Source organism: Vulpes vulpes, chromosome 2, assembly GCF_048418805.1.
Source record: "Vulpes vulpes isolate BD-2025 chromosome 2, VulVul3, whole genome shotgun sequence".
NCBI lineage: Eukaryota > Metazoa > Chordata > Mammalia > Carnivora > Canidae > Vulpes > Vulpes vulpes.
This window is the reverse complement of record NC_132781.1, coordinates 138,647,711-138,671,223: the sequence shown is the minus strand read 5'-3', so window position 1 is coordinate 138,671,223 and position 23,513 is coordinate 138,647,711. Positions and strand designations below refer to the sequence as shown.

The 23,513-nt window shown below is 45.9% G+C and overlaps 2 protein-coding genes across 3 annotated transcripts in view; one reads left to right on the top strand and one right to left on the bottom strand.

Moving 5' to 3' along the window:
- CIAPIN1 (cytokine induced apoptosis inhibitor 1) overlaps window positions 1-9,927 on the bottom strand; it is a 15,436-nt gene extending 5,509 nt beyond the window's left edge. The window contains exons 1-5 of one of the 2 annotated variants that reach the window (XM_026011810.2): window positions 9,802-9,927; window positions 4,308-4,483; window positions 3,687-3,839; window positions 2,274-2,350; window positions 348-516 (exon numbers count right to left, since the gene is read on the bottom strand). In XM_026011810.2, coding sequence (XP_025867595.1) covers window positions 348-516; window positions 2,274-2,350; window positions 3,687-3,839; window positions 4,308-4,473 — 565 coding nt within the window. In that variant the 5' untranslated portion in view covers window positions 4,474-4,483; window positions 9,802-9,927. The remainder of the gene's footprint in view (window positions 1-347; window positions 517-2,273; window positions 2,351-3,686; window positions 3,840-4,307; window positions 4,484-9,801) is intronic. The other variant, XM_072750160.1, reaches the window with a different exon arrangement.
- Window positions 9,562-23,513, top strand: COQ9 (coenzyme Q9). The gene is made up of 9 exons (XM_072750158.1): window positions 9,562-10,044; window positions 12,721-12,889; window positions 14,303-14,438; window positions 18,183-18,325; window positions 18,599-18,683; window positions 20,316-20,420; window positions 21,752-21,907; window positions 22,221-22,274; window positions 22,811-23,513. The coding sequence occupies exons 1-9, from the start codon at window positions 9,681-9,683 to the stop codon at window positions 22,844-22,846; spliced, it is 1,248 nt and encodes a 415-aa protein (XP_072606259.1). The 5' UTR covers window positions 9,562-9,680; the 3' UTR covers window positions 22,847-23,513.

Sequence of the window (23,513 nt, the reverse complement as noted above, 5' to 3'; positions counted from 1 at the left end):
CCACGACCACCACTGCGAGAGCTCCTGAGGATGAGTGTGGTAATTCTGGGGTGTGGAAAGACTTCATTAGCTATATCATGTAGCTCAGGCTTCTAGAATCTGGAGGCCTCAGTGTCCTAAGAGCAGAGGAGGCCAAATGAGGTAATAGCTAATGTGCTATTTCACATCAGAATCTGAATACACCCGGGACAACAGAACATGAAACATTTTTCCATTTGGAAATGACAGAGATGAAGGAAGGACTAATCCTCTGGAGACCTCATGTCTCTGTCTAGATCTCTGGTTCAATATCTGAGTTGTCTTTCTAGGCTCACCCAGACAGAACAATGCCCCCAGGCCAGTCTTACCCGGGGGAGAAGACTTCTTGGCCAGAGAAAGCTTCAGTTGACTAGAAGAACCCACTTCAAAGTTGGGTTTTTTGCCTGTGATGTGCACAGAGAGCAAGTTGTCACTTTGGTAACCCAGGTGTTCTTGGACAGACTGTATCTCCTTGGGGCTCAAGGACTCCTGCTGCAGCTGGAATTCAAGACATCAAAAGAAGTAGGTCACACTCTTTCCACAAAATGATGTCATACTAAGTCCACCCACACAGGTGTCAAATACTCATTTCTGTGTTACGAAGTGCATAATAGCAGGAGATGATAGACATCATCACATTCAGTTTCTCAGTGATCTGTACTCTAGAGTGCTACTTTGTTTATGCACTTACTTTGAGCCAACCCTCTGGAAAGTTTTCAAGTATTTACCAAATCCCTGTCTATTAGGTACAAGGCACTGTTCCAGTTGTTCTGCGGGTTATAATAATTATGATTATCAAGATGAGTCAGGCATACTGAATAGGATGATGCCTCATGGTGTACTACATAGAGGCAGGCGCACAATAAACATAGTAGAAATAAAATAGAGAAAAAAACCATAAAGAGGGGGGAAATGTTTTCTTGGGAAGAAGTAGCGGATGATAAAGGTAGAAAATAATGTGGGAGTGCCACCTGTGTCCAGCAACTACAGAATGGTTAAATAAATCACAGCTGCTCCACAGCACTCAATATTGTTACATCATTAATAAGAGTGAGGGGCAATGCACTGGGATAGATAAATGTTGAAGATATTTAAAGGTGGAAAAAGCTAGTAACTGAATAATGTATACATATGACCTCATTTACATTAAAAAAGTACCTGTCTCTCCCTGTCACACACACACACACAGAGGTCTGAGCAGCAACACACATAAAAATGTGTTGGTGGCTTCCTCTTGGAAGGGAAATGTGAGGAAGGCCTGGAATGTCACTTTATAATTCTATATTCTCCAGTATTTTTTTTTTGGTAAGATTTTATTTATTTATTCATGAGAGATAGAGACACGGGCAGAGGGAGAAGCAGGCTCCCTGCGGGAGCCTGATGTGGGACTCGGTTCTGGGACCCCGGGATCATGGCTTGAGCTGAAGGCAGACGCTTAACTGCTGAGCCACCCAGGCGTCCTTATATTCTCTAGTATTAATTGAATTTATATGAGCATCTCTTACCTTAGATTAAAAAAAAAAAACGGAAAACAAACAAAACAAACAAACAAACAAAAACCCCGGAAAACCTTAAACTAAAAAGAAAAATAAGCAAGTATGGGCATAAAGAAACTAAGGCCCTAGGTCACGCTGCCAATCAGTGGCACGGAAGGGGTGGGAGGGTACAGCTCAGCGGTAGAGCCTCTGACTCAAATCCGTGGTATTACACTTATCATGGTACAGCACTTCCCTCTCACACAAGAAAATTTCAACATCAAAGAAGGATGTAGAAATAGAAACACCTCTAATTAATCTAAGTATTTTTACTGAATTGTCAGAAGTGGGATATTCTCCCCTTCTGGTGGAGGCTGGGACCCACTTCAGCCTCCACCAAATACCTGAGGATGATTCAGGTGCCCGTGTTTCACTTGGGCCTAGGATTTGTGTTCATTAAGAGACCCGTGTTGCTCTCTCCCTGAAACATGGGCGCCACCACTCCACTCCACCAGTACTGAGACCAGAATATGCCCCAACCCACAAGGGCCCAAGCTGAGTCTATTCAAAGGAGAGTTGTTCCAGAGGTTCTGTCCTTTGAGACACTGTGTATCTTACATGCAAAGCACTTCCCAATTTGCTTCCCAGTCTACGTGACACTGCACCCCTCATTTTCCATGCTGTTACTCCCCTGATTCTCCCCAGACCTATGGACAGAGATCCTGGATGTGGTCACCCAAGGTCTCAGTTCCCAGCAAAGGAGGTGGTCTACTAACATACCTCTTTCACTTCCACGAGACCAGAAAGAGTCAGGGCCGAACACAGCTTAGATGTCGTCCTCACTTTGCTGTTGTTAACTGCCAAGAGGAAAACCCTGATTAGCAGCTTCATGGGCCAAAACAGGAAAAATCAAAAAGGATCCTATTTGGGTCAGCTGGCAATAAAAGTGATCGTGACAGTATTTTAATTTGACAAATCCTTCTGGTTGTTCAGTACGTGCTTACCTACGCCCCTAAGTGTCAGAGAATAATTCTATTGTTATTGTCCTGTCTCACTCGGCTTCTTGGAAGAACCCTTCTGGGGTTTCTGGACACTGAGTGAAAAGGAGGCTGAGGACTCAGAAAGCACACAAGTATACTGTCTGCGCAGTTCCTACAAGAGAGACACTGCAGCTTCCCGTGGTCTACACTTCCAACAAAGAACACTGGCATCTGCCCTGTCTGTCACAAGTTTCTATCCCCACTAAATGCTTTTACATATTTCAAAATACTTTCGTTCTCTGGTTGCATTTACAAATTGAGTCATCACATACTGATGGAAAACGGAACAAATTCAGAAGTGACAGCTTCATTACTGAGCAAAAAAAAAGAGAGGTTTTTATTTCCTGGGTCCTATCATTAGTTTCATATGAGTCAATAATTACAACTCATCACTCCCAGACTTCCAGTCATTATTTTCTTTTTATTCTGAAATAACTATAGATGCATAGGAAGATTAAAAAAAAAAAAAAAAAAAAGGATGCTTCTCCTTGTTTCCCCCATGGGAACATACATAAGTACCACACACCAGAAGACTGGGAAGTTATCACTCAGGGTCCACAGAGTTCCCCAGATCTCACCAGTTTTGCATGCACTTGTCTGGGTGTGCACAACTCTGTGCAATCTTACCATGCTCACAGCTTCATGTGAGCACTTCCACAGTCGCAAGGAGCCCTCCTGAGACCCCTTTCCAGGCTCACATATCCCCTGCCTCTCACTCCTAGCACCTAGTAGTCATCAGTTTGGTCCCCATCCCTAGAACTTTGTTATTCCAAGAATGTTACAGGAATAGAATCACATAGCATGCATCCTTTTGGGATTGGCTGTTTTCCACTCGGCACGGCAAGATTCCCTTGAGAGTCATCCAAATTGTTGCACAAGTGAGTGGTTTATTCCTTTTTATTGCTAGAGTTTCCTGTGGTATGCATGTACCACAGTTTAACCATTCAACCTGTTGACAGACCCAGCCATTTTCAGGTAGACATTTTCCTCCTATTGGGTCAAAGATCATAGTTCCGTGAGATGCACTGCTTCAGATTTTTACAACCAAGGAGAAGGATCTCCTAATGACAGCTCCTGCTCAGAGAGATGCAGCAAACGTACCTAAATATTTAACGTTGTTAAATTCTAGTCTTCCAAATAAAAATTTCCTTACCTACAGCTGTCTCTACTGGCTCTCTCAGAAAAAGACGTCCACCAGGCCGCAGGATCCGGGCCATCTCAGCCAAAATCTCAGTGCTGTGCAGAGTGGTGCTTCCAGGAATTACACCCGACAAAATAATATCAAAGCTAGATTCTTTGTGGGCAGCTGAAAAAAAGGAAGGTTCTGATCAGCAATCACCTGGGCCCCTGAGGCAATCTGCCCAACCCCCCCAAGGTCCTGCAGAGGCTCCAGGCTTGGCCCTGGAAGAATGAACAGCTACCTATCTGGCAAACGTTATTATACCATTACTAGCAAGAGGGGCAAAGAAGCCACTATTCTCCCTTGGTCTTATTAATTTCATATCCTTTATATGTCCAGGAAAAGAAGTAAAAAGGAAGCTGGCTGAAGAGTAAGCTTTTTAAAAAATGCAGGATATCTAATAACAACATACTTATAAAAATCAACTACACTCTTTTAAGTCCACTGTATCTCAACTGAAAAACGGAGTGACCCCCTCTCCCCACTGCCATCGTGTGCCACTCAGAACAAAAACTCAGATATCAAGGAACCGCATAAACGCAGCACCCCCATCAACCCTCTGCAGCCCTGTAAAGACAACGGGTAGGTACTTACATTTCAACAGCTGGTTGATGTTTTCCACAGACACTTGGCCCTCATCACCTGTTAACTTTTGAAGCTTGTCGACCAGATCTTTCAGAGCCTCCAGGGGGGATGACTGATCCCAGACCACGGCCACAAACTGGCCAGCTGAGATCCCATAATCTGCCATTCCTGCCATGCTGATGGACCTAAAACCCATGGACCAAAGGAGAGTCATGACAGAGCAGAGATAAAAGCACAATTTAATCTATGAGGTACCAGCAAATACAATTAGAATCACCACCTAATTCTGACCTCCCACCACGGCATGCTGACCACACTAGAGTATCTTCCTGTGGATGCTACAGAGACTAAAATAATGAACCCGTTACCTCAAGGATTCTTAACCCCAACATTCCCCAACAAGGCAGGTTGCTTCCTGGATGGGAGTCCTGCCTTGGCAGTCAAGTATACAAGTTGAAGGCAGAAAGAGTATTTCTCTTTTGATTTGGGACAACTCAGCTTGAATGGAAGGAATATGAAACACATAGGACGTTAATTAGGCAAAAGTATGACTCAGCAAAGAAGGCGAATAAATTGGCATAATGCCACCACAAGCTTAATGTTTTTTCTTTTTTTAAAGAGACAACATATTTACATTTGGCAAATAATGAGATTTTCTCTTTCATGAAAATAAGAAAATTCAATTCTATTGAATCTACAATGATCAATAGTACCTAACATATCTTTCTTTCACATTTACTATTGCCCAGGCTGTTCAAAGGACCTTATATACATTATCCCAACTGAACCTCAGTACAACCCTAAACTCTGTATTATTCCCATTTTATAGGCAGAAAAATTGAAGCCATTGACTTTGCCAGGTCACACAACTACTAAATGTGGGAAGACCTGGAACATGAATCCAAATCCATGTGACTATAAAGCCCACACTTTTAATCTATGGAGATTCCCCCCACCACCACCATGGGTCAGCTTTCCCTTCCACTTGATACGGACAGGAGTATAGAATGTGCTCATGAAGCAATTAGGTCAGGCGATGGCATTCTACTCAGCTTCTCCTTTCTTTCTTCAACATTAATGCCATCAAGTTCCCGTCTTAAAATAGCTGTAATGGCATAAATGCAGACGCCACAGTAGACAGGTCAAGCATGGACCAGGGTTGTGCTGAACACCTCTGTCTTCTGTAGAAGTTGCTAACTCAGTCACAATTACACCACCACAGACACACTGAGACTGAATTTAGGCCTTGTCCGTTACACCCTTCCTTCTTCAAAAATATTCAGTTCAAATGATTTGCTCTTCTGCCTACAAAACATGGCCAAGTTAGCCAGTCACTCTTAAATACCACAGTATTTTGATTTTGTCATTCATTTCCTAAAGTTTACTTTCTAGTGCAAAACCAAAACACTTTCTTCTGGAATCAGGTCCTCCATGATCTGGCTCCGTCTGTATCTCCCACCTCTCCAAAGTGAAGCCCTCCTTGTTCTATGAAAAACCTCCACATTTTTGCTTTAATCATGCCTTTACCTGTTTGCTTCCATGTGGAATGCCCGTTCTTCATTATCTTGACCTGACTGCAAGCCCCAGTAAAAGGATGCCATGTATTATCAGATAAGCAGGATTCCTTAATCACCGAATTATCTTTAAATCCTTAAAAAGCACACACTCAAGAACTGACACATTTAAGCTTTTAACTGTCACTTGATGTTGAGGAAGAACTTCTGTAAATCTTTACGGCAAGCGACTTGGGATCAATGTTTCATTTAAGAATCAGCCAGGGGTATCCCAGTGGGGCCTCCAAAAAATTTAAATAAATAAATAAATAAAGAAAGAAAGAAAGAAAGAAAGAAAGAAAGAAAGAAAGAAAGAAAGAACCAACCAGGGAAGACAGGAATAGGGATTGCTGGGCATTAAGTTATAAGAAATACAGGACCTGTTTCTAGAATGATGTTGACACAGGTTCTCTCCTGGGAAAACAAAAGGGACAAGCTCCCTGCCCACCACCAACAACTATAACTTTGCACTGTACTCACAGAAAAACCATCACGAAAGAAAGAACAGGCAAAAGGTTACTTGTTAGGCAGAGAAAAACAAAAAGCCAGGTGTCTAGATCTTTCCAGCAAGACCTCTAGACCTCTGCTTAACAGAGGCAGTTTTATAGGTTTTGAATACAATGAACTGGACTTCTACCATTGGATTGTCTACTTATTAACTACATGATCATGGGTCCAGTTATTAGCTCTCTCATTTCTTACCAATAAGGTAGGAATCATAATCTCATATTTCACAAGGCTGCTGTAAGAAGTAAATAAGATAAAAATATGCAAAGCACTCAGCAGGACCTGACACAAAGAGCTCAGTGAAATGTTTTCAGAGAATTTTTATATCTTGGTGGCCAGTTTATTTGCCTTTGCTTCAAAGAGTCCCCATAAAACCTATTCTTTCTCCTCAGCCATCCCTGCTGGGAAGACTCCCTAGGGAGATGCGATGCTTCTTTTACATTGTTAGAATTACACAGTATAAGAGCTGCACTTTATGACATCTTCAATACTACTCCGATGGGTGTGTATCAGTACATTAGAAGGACGTAAAATACTTTGTGTCCCATATCTCCCCAAACTAATCTTCTATGGAAAGAGGGAGCTCATAAATGTATTTATTAAACATTAATCCTCAAAACACAGACATAGCCACCACTCTGTTAGCATTTTCTCAATAAAGTGGGAGATAATGTTCTTCTAAGTATCTAAAAGCCAAAGGATGGTACTTTCCATCATCTGAATTTTCTGCTTTTAGCAATCTTTCTTTTTTAAAAACTATAAGAAAAAAATGTCTGGCGCCTGAGGTGACTCAAGAGCCTAGTTGCATATCTAAAAAGATGTGGAGGGGGCAGCCCGGGTGGCTCAGCAGTTTAGCACTGCCTTCAGCCCAGGGTGTGATCCTGGAGACCCCGGATCAAGTCCCACATCAGGCTCCCTGCATGGAGCCTGCTTCTCCCTCTGCCTGTGTCTGTGCCTCTCTCTCTCTCTGTGTGTGTGTGTCTCTCATGAATAAATAAATAAAATATTTTTAAAAAAATAAAAAGAGGTAGAGGTGGAGTTGAAGAAGTGCAAAAGTTGAAGAAGTCATTGTCATGTCATGGGCCAGTCATTGTCATGTCATGGGCCTTAGATGTTAAGCACCTCTCTAGCGCTCACTGCTGTATACATGTGCCCATGGCTCTTCTAAAATGCAGGGGATGCAAGGCAGGGAAAGCAGATGTCTACAAGTATCTTCTGGAGATTCATTTATTTCTAAGGTACCCAATAAACATCAAATCTTGAGGCATTTGGCTCGTCTTATGAATGAAGGGGGCCAAAAGAAAAAATAAAAAAGACTTAAGTTCAGGTATCAGTTCAAACCAAGGATTAAGTCCTTTTAAGTCAGGTACATAAACAATTCTGAGAATATTGAAAGTCATCAGAAAGGAAAACTTTAAATTTAATGAACTGACTGAAGCACACGTAGGAAAAAAAAAAAAGGTGATCATTAGCAAGGAAACAAGAAACTAAAAAAAGAAAGAAAGAAAGAGAACATGGAAGACTGTTTCCAGGTGTGTCAAGAATTGAGGGTTTCAGGAAGGATACCCCAGTGCTAGAATTTCCAAGGCTCATTTGAAGATGGGTGGACAGAACTCAGAAAACAAAGCCTTATGGACAGATCAGTAGTGTTTTAATGAATCTATAGATGTGCATCTGGAATTTTAACATTTGGGTTAGGAGGGCTTCCCCCACATAGAGGCAGGGGCGGGCAAGATGTTTTAAAAAGACTTGAGTTATAAGGGTTGTGCAAAACAGATATAGACAAGAGTCTAACTGCAAACATAAAGTTTACAGAATGACACGCTTAGCTCCTGTCACCAGTTATCCCTAATCCCCAAATCCTTTAGTTCTCCCTATTAATATGAAGCCTTCCCTGATGCCAGATAGCAATGAGGCACTCTGCATTTACACGTCAGTTGAGTGCCTATAGTCCATGACCTCCCTGAGTCATTCAGAGATTGGCACTCAATGTCAGAATGAAGGCCACCAACCTTTTCCTTCCCAAACTTCAGGTCCTACAAATCACATAGGGGCCTTGTTAAAATAAGATTCCTGGACTTAAAAAAAAAAAAAAAGATTCCTGGACTTCATCCAGATGTACTAAATCAACTCTCCAGGAGAAGGACCAGGGTATCCAATTTATTTATTAATAAACATCCTAGGGGATCCCTAGGTGGCGCAGCGGTTTAGCGCCTGCCTTTGGCCCAGGGCGTGATCCTGGAGACCCGGGATCGAATCCCACGTTGGGCTCCCGGTGCATGGAGCCTGCTTCTCCCTCTGCCTATGTCTCTGCCTCTCTCTCTCACTGTGTGCCTATCATAAACAAAAAAAAAAAAAAGAAAAAAAAACCATCCTAGATGGGGGCAGTGGACACCTGGGTGGCTCAGTCGGTTAAGCGTCTAACTTTGGGTCAGGTGCTGATCTCAGGATCCTAAGATAGAGCCCCTCCATGCCCCCTAGCTGGCTCCACGCTCACCCTCCCCTTCTGCCCCCTCATCACCCCGCTACGCTATCTAATAAACATATATATTTTTTAAAGAGCATGCTAAATGGGTCTTTTGATCTGGCAAGTTTGGGAAATTTTCAATTAAACTGTTAAGAAGAAAACAGGCCCCAAATGGAACCACTTGTGCTAAGCCCGCATCATCACCAAACCAAAACATACCTAACCTACCTGCAGTTTCAACAGTCTCCAGGAATGTACTCTTAAGGGGTCAGTCTGGAATCTTCTGCTCAGTATTAGTAAGGTATTCTGCCTAACGGACCTCGTCTGTCCCCCAAAGGAAGGTGACCTTGCCTGAAATAATCCTCTTCTCCCCTTTAGGACTTCCTTGTCTCTCCCGCCCCCCCCCCAACCCCGCTTTTTTAAAAAACCTTTCTTCTCGTGGAGCTCTTTGGAGCTTCTCTCTACTTGGGACGCTGCCCGACCCATGAATCGTTCAATAAAGCCAACCACCTCTTTAAAAGTCACCTGGCTAAATTACTGTTATTCACAGCAACTCCACACTTTGTTGGTTCCGGCAAGTCACTGGCTCTAAATTACAACCCGGGGGGTCAGGTTCCCCCAGTATTTGAGACGAGGCGTGAGGCGCAAGGTCACGGCGGCTGGGCATCCGCAAGGCGGGTCCCCGCCCCCCAGCCCCCAGCCCCGGTCACCGGCCGCGGCTCAAGGCCCCGCGCGCCCCGCGCCGGCAGCGCGGGAGACAGGCGGCCGGGAAGGGCCCGCGACAGGCAGGGCCGGCCGGCGCCGCGCACCGACTCCTCCCGGCAAAAGCACGTCGTGCGCCCCAGGAACGTGGCCATGGTTCCGTGTCCCGCGGGGGACAGGGCTGGGAACTGCAAACAGGAGGCTCTAGGGACAAAGGTGGGCCGGAAGGGGACGGTGGGGCAGGTCGGGCTCCCGGGCCTCACACAGCGCTCACCTGCCTCCCGGGCTCGCTCCCGGCCTCTCCGCGGCCGCCGGCTTCGCACCTCGCGGCTCTCGCGAGAAGAGGAGGCTGCGGGAGCGCCGGCAGGGCGGAAGTGGCCTGGCCGACCTCCTGGGTCTGTCCGTCGCGTCACCGTCGGCGGCGTGCCCGCTTTCAAGATGGCGGCGGCAGCGGCGGCCTTGTCCGGCGCCCTCGGCCGGGCGGGCTGGAGGCTCCTGCAGCTACGGTGCCTGCCCGGTGAGGGGGCGGCCGAGCGGGGGAGCGGGGAGGAGTGTGGGGGCACGAAGCGGACGGGGCAGGGTGCGGGGCGGAAGAGGCCGTCGTGGCGGCCGGCCAGCAAGGTGACGTGAAGGGCATCGGCGTGGAGCAGCCGGCGTCCTGGGCTCGATTTTTGTCTGCCCCCATCCTCGAGCCGTGAAGGGCAAAGAGTAGCGGAGCAGGGCTTGTCACCCCCATTTGGCGGAGTTAACGGAGGCCCGGAGAGGGCTGTGGGTGCCCGGGGTCACGCAGCGGGGCAGTGGCAGACGGGAGGGCTCGCACCCAGCCTTCCAGTAACTCCATTGCCGAGTCCCCGGGCAGGGCCCCAGGCGACGGAGGTGGAAGCAGCCGCAGGGAGCTCCTAGTTCATGGTTTCCTAAGTCAGTCGTTTCTTCACCACTTCAATAATTCTCTGATACCGTCCACCTTTTTCCACAACACAATCCGTATTTTCGTTTGTACATCCGAGTTCTTAAAACTATAGATGTTTGCTTTACAAGAGGTTACTGTATATTGCTACTCTTAAGTGGAAAACCAGCGTCCCCTTCTATGAGTAGAATGAACACACTGACGCATTAACTTAAATGCATAAGTAATGAAATAATAATTTCCTGTATTCCATAAGAAATCATGCGACCTTCAATGGTTCCACACTGATGCTTTGGGACCTCTCCCATCCTTTTCAGAGTTTTAGGAGTATTTTGTTACTTTTTTTTTTTTGTACAAATACTAAAATATTGATATTTTTACAGTACTGTTCTAAGTTTTTTGTTTTTAAGATATTACCCGTTTATGAGAGAGAGAGAGTGAGTGAGCATAATCAGGGGCACAGGGAGAAGCAGGGAGCCTCACCAGGGCTGGATCCCAGGACTGCGAGATCATAACCAGAAGTAAAGGCAGACACTCCACCGACTGAGCCACCCAGGCACCCCCTGTTAGGCATCTCTTAAAATCATTGTTTCCTGGATTAGTTGGTAGATTTTTTAAAAAATGAGTGTCCTTTTGTTGTTTTTATACAAAAGTCCAAATTAACTATGTTTAGTTAAAGTAATGCCTATGACCCAGCAGAGCCACTCCTAGGTATTCAGCCAAGAGAAATGAAAGCAGGGACGTTGAGTGTCTGCCTTTGGCTCAGGTTGTGATCCTGGAGTCCCGGGATCGAGTCCCACATCAGGGTCCCTGCAGGGAGCCTGTTTCTCCCTCTCCCTGTGTCTCTGCCTCTCTCTCTGCCTCTCATGAATAAATAAAATCTTTAAAAAGAGAGAGAGCGAGAAATGAAAACATGTGTCCATGGAAAGGTTTGTAGAAGTACATTGATAGTAACTATTCGTGATAGATAAGGCTGAGAAAGCCCAGGTATTCATCAGCACAATCATGTTTCTTGATGGAATACTACTCAGCAATAAAAAATAAGTTGATTTCCACAAAAATAGGAATCTGTCTAAAAAAGACTGCAAAAACAAGTTTTACACGAAAAGGATATACTATAGGAGTCCATGTAGATGAAATTAGGAGTCCATGTAGATGAAATTCTAGGACAGGTTAAACTAGGATGAAAACTTCTGAACAGTATAAGTGGGGGATGACTGGGAAAGAGCATGAGGGAACTTTTGGGGGCTACAGTACACTCTAGCTAAGGGTTCAGGTTACACAAGTTTATATCTTTGTCAGATGTCAGAATTGGCACATTTAAGATTTGTGCATTTCATTGTATATAACTGTCACCTCAATAAAAGAACAGTAAATAAATATGAAACTCTGGTTCATGGTATGCATGAATGCATGGTATGCCAGAATGTGTGGAGCTGAAGAATACTGAGGTCTGCAACAGATCCATCAAAAATAAGCTGGGTTAAAAGATTTTAAAAAGCTGGATTGATGAATGAAAAGTGTGGTAGATCTGTAGAATCTAGGTGGTGGATATACAGGTGTTCATGCTATAGTTCTTTCAACTTGTATGAGATTTTTTGTAATAGGGGCACCTTGGTGGCTCAGTTGGTTAAGCATCCAACTCCTGATCTCAGCTCAGGTCTTGATCATGAGTTCGAGCCCTGTGCTGAGCTCTACACCCAGCATGGAGCCTACTTAAAAAAATTTTTGTAATAAAATGTTGGGAAAGGAAAAAAGTAGTACGAGCCCGTACTTTCCAAATCCCTTTCTCTAGTAAATGGGGGTGTTGCAGGTATTGCCAATGAGAAAACAGATTAGTGATCTGTATGAAGGTATAAACATTGTGGGAGTTAGTACTCAGACTTTCTAATTTCTAGTCCAGTGCTCTTGCTATGATATAAATATGTAACCTTTTTGCTTTCACTTTTTGATTGGGCTTCATAGCACTCCGGTTGAGCAAACAGATTATTACTCTTGATTTGCATATTTTAAAATCATGCTTGTTGGGGTGAAGTGGTTTGTCCATTAACATAGTTAGCAAGTGATAGCAGCAGGCCCAGAAGCCAGGTCTTCTGTTACCTGGCTCCTGCTTTTGCCACCACATCATGTCGCAAGGTTGCCAATTTACCCCAAATTTTTGTCTGGGACCAACACTTGGATAAGTGGTTCTGGAGTAGACTCTTCCCCCATCTCTCGCACCATTCAAGGTTTCAAAGTGTCTTCTCTGGTAAGTGTCTCTGACTGACAGCCCAGTTTTTGTTTCAGCGTCCCGTTGCCAGTCAGCTGTGGTGTCACGTGCCTTCCATGCTTCCACTATGCAGCTAAAGTCTTCAGATGAGCAGAAGCAACAGCCTCCCCAATCTTTTTCTCAGCAACAGTCCGAAACACATGAAGCAGAAGAACCCAATCCAGAATCTTCTCGTTCACCCCCCAGGTATGCACCAGAGCCCCAAGGCCATCTGTTTCTGGCCATTTTGCATGCTTGGGTATGTCTGGCCTTCCTCTCCTTCCTCTCTCCTCTTTATCCCCATTTTCACCTTCAATCATTTTCAGGGCCATATGTGAACAGAACCTATGTTTTGTTTTGTTTTTTTTTTTACCTATGAGTTTTTTTGAAAATTGTACCTCACCACTCTAAAATAAACAATACAAAGAAGTTCAGAAAAATAAAGCAGAGATGACCAGAAATCACAAACCCAGAAATAACTAACATTTTTGTGAATATCCTTTTAGATGTTTTTCTAAGTATGTTACATGTATAAGTCTATATATAATTAGTGATTAATTATACCATCTACTAAACATGCTATTCCAGAAACTTTTTCACTCAATAGCACATTTTTAATGTTTTCTCATTCTATATGATTTTAATGGTTGCATAATATTCCAGTAAAGGGCAGTATTAAATTTACTTAACCTATTTTTTATTGATGAATTTGTTTATTTATTTTTTAAAAATATTTTATTTTAAAAAGAGATTTTGTTTATTTATTCATGAGAGACAGAGAGAGAGAGGCAGAGACACAGGCAGAGGGAGAAGCAGGCTCCATGCAGGGAGCCCAATGTGGGACTTGATCCTGGGTCTCCAGGATCACGCCCTGGGCTGAAGGCAGCGCTAAACTGCTGAGCCACCCTATTGATGAATAGGGCTGCCCTATTGATGCCCTATTGATGAATTTATTAATAGATTTCCTTCACTGCTATAAAAAATGATGTTATTATCTCTCAGCAGTGGGAGCACCTAATAAAAGGATGTGCAGATTTAACATTTTATTACATAAGTGGGGCCAAATTGCCCTCTCGGAAGGTGATAATAGTTTACATTTCCATTAGATATCTTTTCTTCTTAATCCTGCCACTGAGAAGTTCCTCTACCTCTGATATTAGGGTGTTCCTGTCATTTTTCTGGTCTCCTAATTAAAGTACTTTTCATTTCAATTCAGTAAATATGTTTTGAGGAACTACTTTGTGCCAGCCCTGTGAATACTAGAAGCATTGTCTCTGCTCACAGAGTTATCATTTAGCACAAATACAGATAAAGAAACGGTGCGCTAAGGGCTATAAACAGAGAAATCCAGGGTACTGTGGGAGCATTTGCCTTCAAATTACATGGCCTCCTCACTCACTGGATCCCTCTCCCCATGACTATAGGAAAGGAGAAAGATAATATAATTTTTATTCTGAAATATCAATACCACCACAAAAGTAAATGTCTTCCCAGTGTGTGCTCAGAGAAAGCACAGAGTCTCCGGGTTCTGGTCAGGCACCTTTTGCCTGTCAGGCAGCAGTCAGTGAGATGAGGTGTGTTGGGCTCCATCACCATTTCTCTGTTCTGTGTGGGTTTCAGGTACACAGATCAGGGCGGTGAGGAGGAAGAGGACCATGAGAGTGAGGAGCAGTTGCAGCACCGCATCCTGACCGCAGCCCTGGATTTCGTGCCTGCCCACGGGTGGACAGCAGAGGCAATTGCAGAAGGAGCCCAGGTGTGTATAGGACAAGGTGGGAGGATTGGCCAGGAGGGAGTCACACCATCCAGAGCAGAGGGCCTCATGCTTTCTTCTGGCCCAACTTAGAGCCTCTCACTTCCATAGGATTTTGGGGGGGGAGGTTGTCTTTTCCTCAGTAGAGTGAAATGGCTTTCTTTTAGTATGGAAAGATTATACCAGGGACTTGGTTCTCGTGAGCGAGGTTCTAAAGGCAGCCTATTAGGCAGGCATTGCCGATGATCACAACTATCACATTTCATTGACTCTAAGACGACAGTGCTTGAAGATGCACCATTTTATGCATCACTAAGAAAGAAAAAATGCTACCTAATAAATTAGGACACATTGTCCATTGCATCATTCACACTGATTGTTTAAATTGAAAAACTGGGGGGCCCCTAGGTGGCTCAGTCAAGTAAGCACCTGACTCTTGGTTTCAGCTTAGGTCATGGTCTTGGGGTTGTGAGGTTGAACCCTGAGTTAGTCTCCCTGCTGAGCCAGGAGTCCACTTGAGATTCTCTCCCTCTCCCTTTGCTCCCTCCACCCACCCCCAAATAAATAAATCTTTAAAAATAATTTTAGGCCCCCGGCCCTGGGACGGCACGGCGGGACCGGTGCCCCAGGGTGGATGGGGGTGGTAAAAATAATAATAATAATAATAATAATAATAATTAATAATAATTTTAAAATGTGGCACCTGGTTGGCTCAGTTGGTAGAGCACGTGACTCTTGATCTTAGAGCTGTGAATTTGAATCCCACACTGAGTGTCAAGATTATTTCAAAATAAAAATCTTAAGAAATAAAATGATAAAATGGGTGCATCTTAGAATTGATGAAATCTGGTGTTTGAAAACACTCAAGAAGGCACTACTTAGGAGACCAACACCTTATTTTTCTCAGGACTTTCCTTCTGTTTTGGAATAGATTGCTGCTTTAGATTAACCCTAGGCTCATATTGAGGCCACAGTGTACAGAATTGTTAAGCATAGCTGGATACTGTCCTGCGAGAGTTCTGTGAGAACAAAGAACATTCACTTCTCCATTCCTAAGCTTGCAGGAGAAATAGGATGGAAGGTTGAGCATGTTTAAACACTAGCCAGAAGAATGTGGAAACAGGGGTGAGGTACAAGTACAAGAGAAAGTGACAAAATCAAAAGTCCAAAACCCCTTGAAGGCAAGAATTAGAAGATCAAGAACACAAGTGGGAGGACAGGTTTTAGATGTATTAGGGATGATGTTGGAGAAGACAGCTGCAGGTTTAGTTTCTAGAATATTAAGGGAGTTCCTGGGGGGATAGCTCCTGTTCTCTGTGAAGTAGGTGTGGTTGTCTCATGAATCTTAAGTTAGGAGAGAGTAGGAGGAGACAAAGGTTTGAGGGTGGCACAGAATGTTGAAAAGAATCATTGTAGGAAGTGGTAGAACAAGTAGAGGACAGAAATGTAGCAGGATGTTGGGAGAACTCTTACACAGAATTATTCTGTGGGAAACTGGTCTTTTTCACTCTGTCTTTATTCAATAGTGGTTACATAATTCCCATTGTATTTACTTGACTTCAACTGATAAACATTTGGGTTGTTGCCATTATTTAGTATTCTAAACCAATTTATACAACATTATAAGTGCATTTGGAGAAGTGGAGTTGCTATTTCGGGGAGCATTTCAGTCAGGGGACAGAAACCACACCAGTTATTCAGATAGAGAGAATTTAATACAAAGAATGGTGAGCTAGGTGTAAAGTTGGTAACCAGCTCACTGACAGCATAAAAAGAACCCTCTAGGGTGTTAGGGAGGCTGCCGCCCCGGAAAGTGGCTCCCATCTCCAGGGCTAGAGGGACAGAGGGAAAAAGTGGACTTGTTAAAATGAGAAGCTTGAAGGATAGCCCCTTTGGAGGCCAAACTCAAACCTCTGAGGAGGAGATGCTACTCAGCTGGCACTGCTGTCTCTTAAGTTCAGAGAGAGGGTCCCTTGGGGCTGGCACCCAACCTCTGGGGGCAGGGAGGAAGGTGGTGGCTTGCTGGAACCAGTTCTGCAGGTGCTGAGAAAGGTACAGTCCAGGCTCAGCTACAGCCACAGAGGGGAAGTGCTGCTGCCCTGGTGAAGAAGGTGGTGAAGTGCATCTGGGGAGATACCCACAGGAGCCTCTAGCAGGCAGGACCATATGCAGTCTTCCTACTCCTCCAGCCTTTGGCTCTCCCTCCAGCCACCCACTTGGCAGAGCCTAACATGGAGCTGGGATTGTGGCTTGTGGAGCTGCAGCCCCCACGTCATGAAGCTGAGGCGAGGAGGGCAACTTTGGGGCTGACAGTAATTCATCACCTGGTCCAAAGAGTATACGTGTATTTGTGTGTGTGTGTATTTAAATATTTGTTTATTTAAGTAATCTCTACACTCAACATGGGCTTAAATTCACAGCCCCCGGGGATGCCTGGGTGGCTCAGGGGTTGAGCATCTGCCTTTGGCTCAGGGTGTGATCCTGTGGTCCCAGGATCGAGTCCCACATAGGGCTCCCTGCATGGAGCCTGCTTCTCCCTCTGCCTGTCTGTCATGAATAAATAAAATCTTAAAAAGAAAAATTCACAACCCCAATTTCAAGAGTTGTACACTCTGCCCACTGAGACAGGCAAGCAAATGTGTATATTTTTGAGGGTCTTGTTGCCTACATAGTAGAAGCAGCATAGCCCAGTGGTGAAGAGCTCTGAGCTCAATTCCCTCGTCTAAAAAGCTGGAATTGCCACAAGGTCACAGTGAGATCATGTGAGTCCTGTGCTTAGCAGAGTGCCTGGCACAGTTAAGCATACAGTCCCTGTTAGTATTGATGCACTGCAAGTCTGCTGTGAATCCTGCCAGATTGCTCTCTGTAGAGACTGTGGACTTCCACCAAGACAGAGGCACTTTCCCACTCCCAGCAGTGGGGATTAGAGTTCGTAAATTTTTTGTTCCTTCTCTGCCCTTTGTCCCTGGTGCTGTTGGGGTTCTGCCTCTAGTAGATGCTCAATGATTGCCATATATCAGGAATAGTAAAGGATTTTCATGGCTTTGTTCACTTAACTCATTAAGAAAAATGGTTGGTTTATATAGCAACTGAGAGGCTTAATTTCCAGGAGATTTAGGTTAAGTCAATTGGTGAGGAAGAGCTGATTGCTCTTCCCAGCCCCTCTTTTATATCATGTAGGACTCTAGGATATGAGTGTCAGAGCTCAATTCAAACTGGCTCAAGCAGGAAAGGGAATGTTTGGGCTCATTTAATAACAGAAAAGTTTGGAAGTAGCTCCAGCACAGTGTTCTTAGATTGTGCTGCTGGGAATCGTGTCTCCATCTTCTCTGCTTTGCTTTCCTTTCTGTGAGCTTCATTCTCAGCAGGGATTTCCCAGGCAGGACTAAAAAGGGTTCAGGAGCCCCAGTAAAGAGCGAGCCCTTCTTTTCCAGCAGCACTGGTGGGATTCCAGAGGCAGCCTCTTAGGGCCTGGACCTGGTCATGTGCACATCCCTGAGCTAGTCACTGGGAACTCCAGTTATCCAAGCCTGGATCTCACACTCTCCAATACACCAAGGGGCTTGATGAGTATGGAGGGACAGCTGGTCAGCCTCACCCAAATCACATGGACCAGGAATGAAGAGTAGGGTTACCCCATTAAAAATCAAGCTGCTGTAACTGGAAAAAGAGGCATTAGTGAGGAACAGGCAGCACAGGTCCACTACATTTGTCTACCAATTTCTTGTTTTCTGTCTCCTTTTGTAGTCTCTGGGTCTGTCCAGTGCAGCAGCCAGCATGTTTGGGAATGATGGCAGTGAACTGATACTGCATTTTGTGACCCAGTGCAATGCTCGACTCACTCATGTGCTTGAAGAGGAGCAGAAGCTGGTCCAGCTGGGCCAGGCAGAGTAAGTCCTATGGTATTATTGCTCAGGGTGGCAACTAAGGATCAGGTGGGGCTGAGGCCCCACCAGCTGCCCCGGGAGGTCAATCCAAGCAGAGCCAAAAGAGAGGAGCATTGAGCAGCCCTGCTGCTTTGATGGGCCTGGAAGACAGCTGCCTGTCTCTGACAGGCCAACATCAGGAGCTGGTGGGACCCTCCTCCCTAGAGCCAAGTAAGCATGGGCACTGAGCCCATGCCTTTGACACAGAGACACACTGTTTTCTTTTCCCTCTTCCAGGAAGAGGAAGACAGACCAGTTCCTGAGGGATGCAGTGGAAACCAGACTGAGAATGCTGATCCCGTACATTGAGCACTGGCCCCGGGTACAGAGTCCTTATCTAGGCCCCAGGGCAACAATGTATTCACGTTCTTAGTTCTCAGCACTTAGCACTCAGAGGATCTTGCACATTCTTCAGAAGTTAACTCACTAATCTGCACAGACCTGGGGATTCTGGGATTCTCAGTGCACTAGAGCTAGGAAGTGCAGACTGGGGAGTGCCATAGGAAGTAACTGAGCCATCTGGGTTTCAGTGCCTAGAAATGTGAGTGGTCTGAGTACTGGGTCACATCTGTGTTGGGACCTTGTAGCCCGAGTGTGCCACTAGGTCTTTGGTGAGGAGGAATCCATGAAGGAGATTAGAAAATGAGAAGGTTTTATTGGCCTTCAACATTAACAAGCCTGGTATGTTCTGGATGGCAGAGGAGTAGGAGGTCTTTGCCACTTGTCAGTGGGATGCTTGAGAGTTGGAGTATTTGTTCTGAGGGCTTTTTTTAATCCCCTTTTCTGAAACTTCCTCTTTTTTATTGCAAAGCATGTTACAGTGTGGGCCATTCTCTTAGTTAAGAAAATGGAGTCAGAGCACATCAGGAACGAGAGGACATGGGGCACCTGGGTGGCTCAGTGGTTGAGCATCTGCCTTTGGCTCAGGTCGTGATCCTGGGATCGATTCCCACATCGGGCTCCTGTGGGAAGCCTGCTTCTCTCTGTGTCTCTCATGAATAAATAAAACCGTTTTAAAAAAAGAAAAAAAAGGAATTAGAGCACAGCAGAGACCATCTCATGTTCTCCACCCAGCTGGTATACCACTGAGCATGTAGTATCAGCCAGTCAGGCTGCATGTGGAGGGAGTACAGTGAGGGCTGAGCCCCACTGCCTGCCTGTGCTTGCCACACTTGATTTTCAGACCTCTGGCCTTGACTCATTCCACCTTGCAGTTAAAGCAGTGGAAGTATGTGTATTGGGCCCTGGCTGCCTTCTGATTCAGCACGTTTTCTTCAGGGCTCCTTCACTAAGAGAAAACTTCCCAGCCAATCCAGGGCCTCTGATCAGCTTCCAAAGGCCATAGCCAATGGATTTTTGAGTTGGTAAAGTGACAAACCCTTGTCCTCTCAGGAGTCGATGTTTGCTAAGGCAGCATCCCTGGCTTGTGCCATTGCTTGCATGAATGAAGAATTTTTAGTTTCAGGTACCAGAAACCAACTTGAGTTAAGCAAAACACCAGGGAGGAATTTATTGTGAGGCCTTGGGGGGGCATTGAAGCAGGAAAGCTGCTGGGCCCTGGGAATGGCCTGGGATTTGGACCTAAAAACCACCCCTGACCCTCCTATCTCTACTACTTCCTCCCTGTTGCTGAACAAAGTGCCCTGCCCCATCCTTGCTCTCAGTACTGTCAGAAAGACCAGGCTAGACCCTCCGGCTGCCTGCCTTCCCAAGTCCACATGCTGGGGTTGGAGAAGCTGAGTGGGCCAGCCCAGGGTAGGATCTGTCCCTGACTCCTATCAGCTATAGCCAGGGCTGTTAGCTGCCAGAAGCTCACAGCAGTTAGGTGGGGATGGTAGGTGTCAGCAGGAGACGTGGGCAGGCCCTCTTATTCCACAGAGGGGTGAGGCACCATCCACCTTGTGTGCTGGTGTCCCTCTGTGTGGTACCTATTTTTCTGTCATTCTCTCCTCAGGCCCTCAGCATCCTCATGCTCCCTCACAACATCCCATCCAGCCTAAGCCTGATCACCAGTATGGTGGATGACATGTGGCATTATGCTGGGGACCAGTCCACTGACGTGAGTGCTTTCTGCAAATCTAAAGGGTACCAGGAAAGGCTTGGGTTAAACATTTCTTTAGGAAGTTTGTGAAAGTTCTTTGATCACGGTTCCCTTTGGGGGGCCTGCAGTGCCATTCCCATCTTGGAAAGGAGGGGCTAGGCATGGGGAAGGTCCCTTGAGAAGCCATAGTGGGAGCCAGGTCTTCACTTAAGGGCTAGCAATCTGGCCACAAACCAGCAGTTTTTCCCTTTGACCTCTAGTGGTGATGCAAGCCTTAGAGGGCCAGGGGACTGGGGTGCTATTTTAAAAGCATTTTCCCCTCGGTCTCCTAAGATTCAAATTCTGCAGTGGGCTTTCTCAGTGTGTCTTTCATTAGACTGATTTTAAAAAGGTTGGGGGGGGGGGGTGTCGCCTGGATGGCTCAGTTGGTTAGGTGTCCCACTCTTGATTTCACCTTGGGTCTTGATCTCAGGGTCGTGAGTTGAGTCCTGTGCTGGGCATGAAGCCTACTTAAAGAATGCCATGGAGCCACCCATTGCTTTGAAAAGGAAACTCCCTCCCCCCAGCCCACTTTGGCCTGCTTTGCCAAGAGATCAGTAAGCCTTTAAACAGGCACGAGGAAATAATCTGACTTGTTAATGCTATCGTATTTCTGGTAGGAAATTAAAAAATAAAAGTATACCTTCATAAAAGAAATTAATATGTGATGGTACTTGGTGAAATCCAGGCTGAGGAGCAAAGAGATGCTCCTGCCACAGTTTTAACAAAGGACTTTAATAAGCTCCTCTCGTGTGGGAGTACACCACCAACAGAGTTGGTGAGAAAATGAAATTAGAAAGCTGAGAAATTAAAGGAATAAAACATGAAGCAGTTGAACTAGTGCTCCAAAGAGCAGTTTGCTGGGCCAGCCCAAGGTGGAGGTGTTCTGATCTGTCCATGGTCCTGTGTCAGCCCTCATGTGACTGATGAGCACACCACAGTGTGGTAATAACTGGCTAACCATAGAGCCTCTCCAGCATTTAGGTGACCTCAGACTTAGTCTTTTCACCAGCAGTTTCAAAGTGGACTGGATATAGCAAAATCACCTGGGATGCTTATCAGACATCCAGATTCCTTGCACCTACTTCAGACCCCGGGCTCTTAAGAGGTTAGGCCCAGGAGCTTGCATTTTAATCTCCCAGGTAATTTTGATGCCCAGCAAGTTTGAGAACAGTAATATTATCCAGGGGGAACAAAGGTACCTTTGGGGGAAAAAAAGAGATCAGGAGAAAGCCCGTGTGTGCCGCTGGTTTGGGTTACAGTCCACAGCAGTAGTGGTGACTCACCTTCCTGGCTGGGTTCCTTTGCAGTTTAACTGGTACACCCGCCGAGCCGTGCTGGCTGGCATCTACAACACGACAGAGCTGGTGATGATGCAGGACTCGTCCCCAGACTTCGAGGACACTTGGCGCTTTCTGGAAAACCGGATTAATGACGCAATGAACATGGGCCACACTGCCAAGCAGGTAGTTGGGGCTGGCCCTTTGGGAAGCCTCCTCACTAGGCACACCACCCTCCTTAGGCCATGGCTACTCACTTGTCTGTGCTCTTGCACTACTTTGGCTTCAGAGGACAGTCCTGAGGGCCATTCCTGGGAGTTGGCCTGGCTCTTCCTCATACCAGCCCTTCCCTGAGAGCCACTTGGGCCATTTTTGGTTCTGTTCATAGGCTTTTCATCCAGTCCGCAGGGTCCTCATGAGCCCCTCCTGATTTGTCCTACCTGTTTCACCTTTGAGCTTGTGTTGGGGTCTTAAGAGAACCTGACCTTGAATCTTCTAGGTAAAGTCCACTGGAGAGGCACTGGTGCAGGGACTCATGGGTGCAGCAGTGACGGTGAGTATTGCTTTGCTCAGGCCTGCCCTCCTGTTCCACTCCTGCCCTGTAATCCTTAGAACATGCGTCAAAACCAGAAAGCTACTAATAAGACTGGCAGTGGTTCACCCCCAGTCTCAGATCCTGAATTCCCTACCTCTTCTGCGCCCCCCCACCCCCACCTTGTTAAAAAACATCGCTGGCACCTGGGTCCCTGGTGTGTCAGATGTGTGGGTCTTAGCTGTGCCTGCCACCTTGAAAATCCCAATCTTGGGATCCCTGGGTGGCGCAGTGGTTTAGCACCTGCCTTTGGCCCAGGGCGCGATCCTGGAGACCCGGGATCGAATCCCATGTCGGGCTCCCGGTGCGTGGAGCCTGCTTCTCCCTCTGCCTGTGTCTCTGCCCCCCCCCCTCTCTCTCTCTCTGACTATCATAAATAAATAAAAAATTTTTAAAAATATTAAAAAAAAAAAAAGAAAGAAAGAAAATCCCAATCTTTCCCATTGGAGTCTTAGGGACAGGGCAAGGCCTCATCATTGTTTTCTTTCCTGTATCAGCTCAAGAATCTGACAGGTCTAAACCAGCGCCGGTGAGCGGGACAGCGTGTGAGCTAGAGTGCCCAGAAGAAAAGCTACAGATATATTGAAAGGGCTTTGAAAACTGTGAAGTGCCGTCCGTGGAACAGGGTGTTAATGGGAAAACACTGAAGGACTCCTTAGTCACTCTGACAGCCACCTGGAAACCACAGAGCACTTGACACAGCTACAGCTGTAGCCTATAATCAGGCTACTTCTTTAGTTCCAAGTGCTAGGCCAAGCCTCCTGATGCTTCTCTTCACTGCAGCTGGGTGACTGAAAAATGAGGCTCTCATCCAAGCATTCGAGCCACAGAAACCCAGCACATCTGTATCGTGATCTCACAGATACTTTGATCGTGTCTTAACCTTCCTAGAGTGTTCTCTGGGGCTCCCAAATCGGAGTCAGGGTGTGAAGCCATTACAAGGTGGCAGCCCATCCCTTGCACAGCACGGGCTTGTGCACACAGGTGTTCCTCACACCCCCCTCCTCTCTGGCGTCTTGAGATGCTGCACCTGGGAACCCCTTAAAAAGCTGCCTCACCTGAGACCAGTGCCTCCGGGCAGTGGTACTCAGCCTAGCTAGAGGCGGGAACCCAGGCCTGTTGTATTACACCAGTATGTGTGGCAGGGTTATTAGTGAACTTAAGAGTCTGTAAAAAATAGTAATAAATATGTTGGAAGCA

Excerpts from the sequence above, each read along its gene's own strand:
- COQ9 (XM_072750158.1), top strand. The coding sequence starts at position 9,681 with ATGGTTCCGTGTCCCGCGGGGGACAGGGCTGGGAACTGCAAACAGGAG. Across the intron at positions 10,045-12,720 it reads GCAGCTACGGTGCCTGCCCG|CGTCCCGTTGCCAGTCAGCT; the intron begins GTGAGGGGGCGG and ends TTTTTGTTTCAG. Across the intron at positions 18,684-20,315 it reads ACATTGAGCACTGGCCCCGG|GCCCTCAGCATCCTCATGCT; the intron begins GTACAGAGTCCT and ends TTCTCTCCTCAG.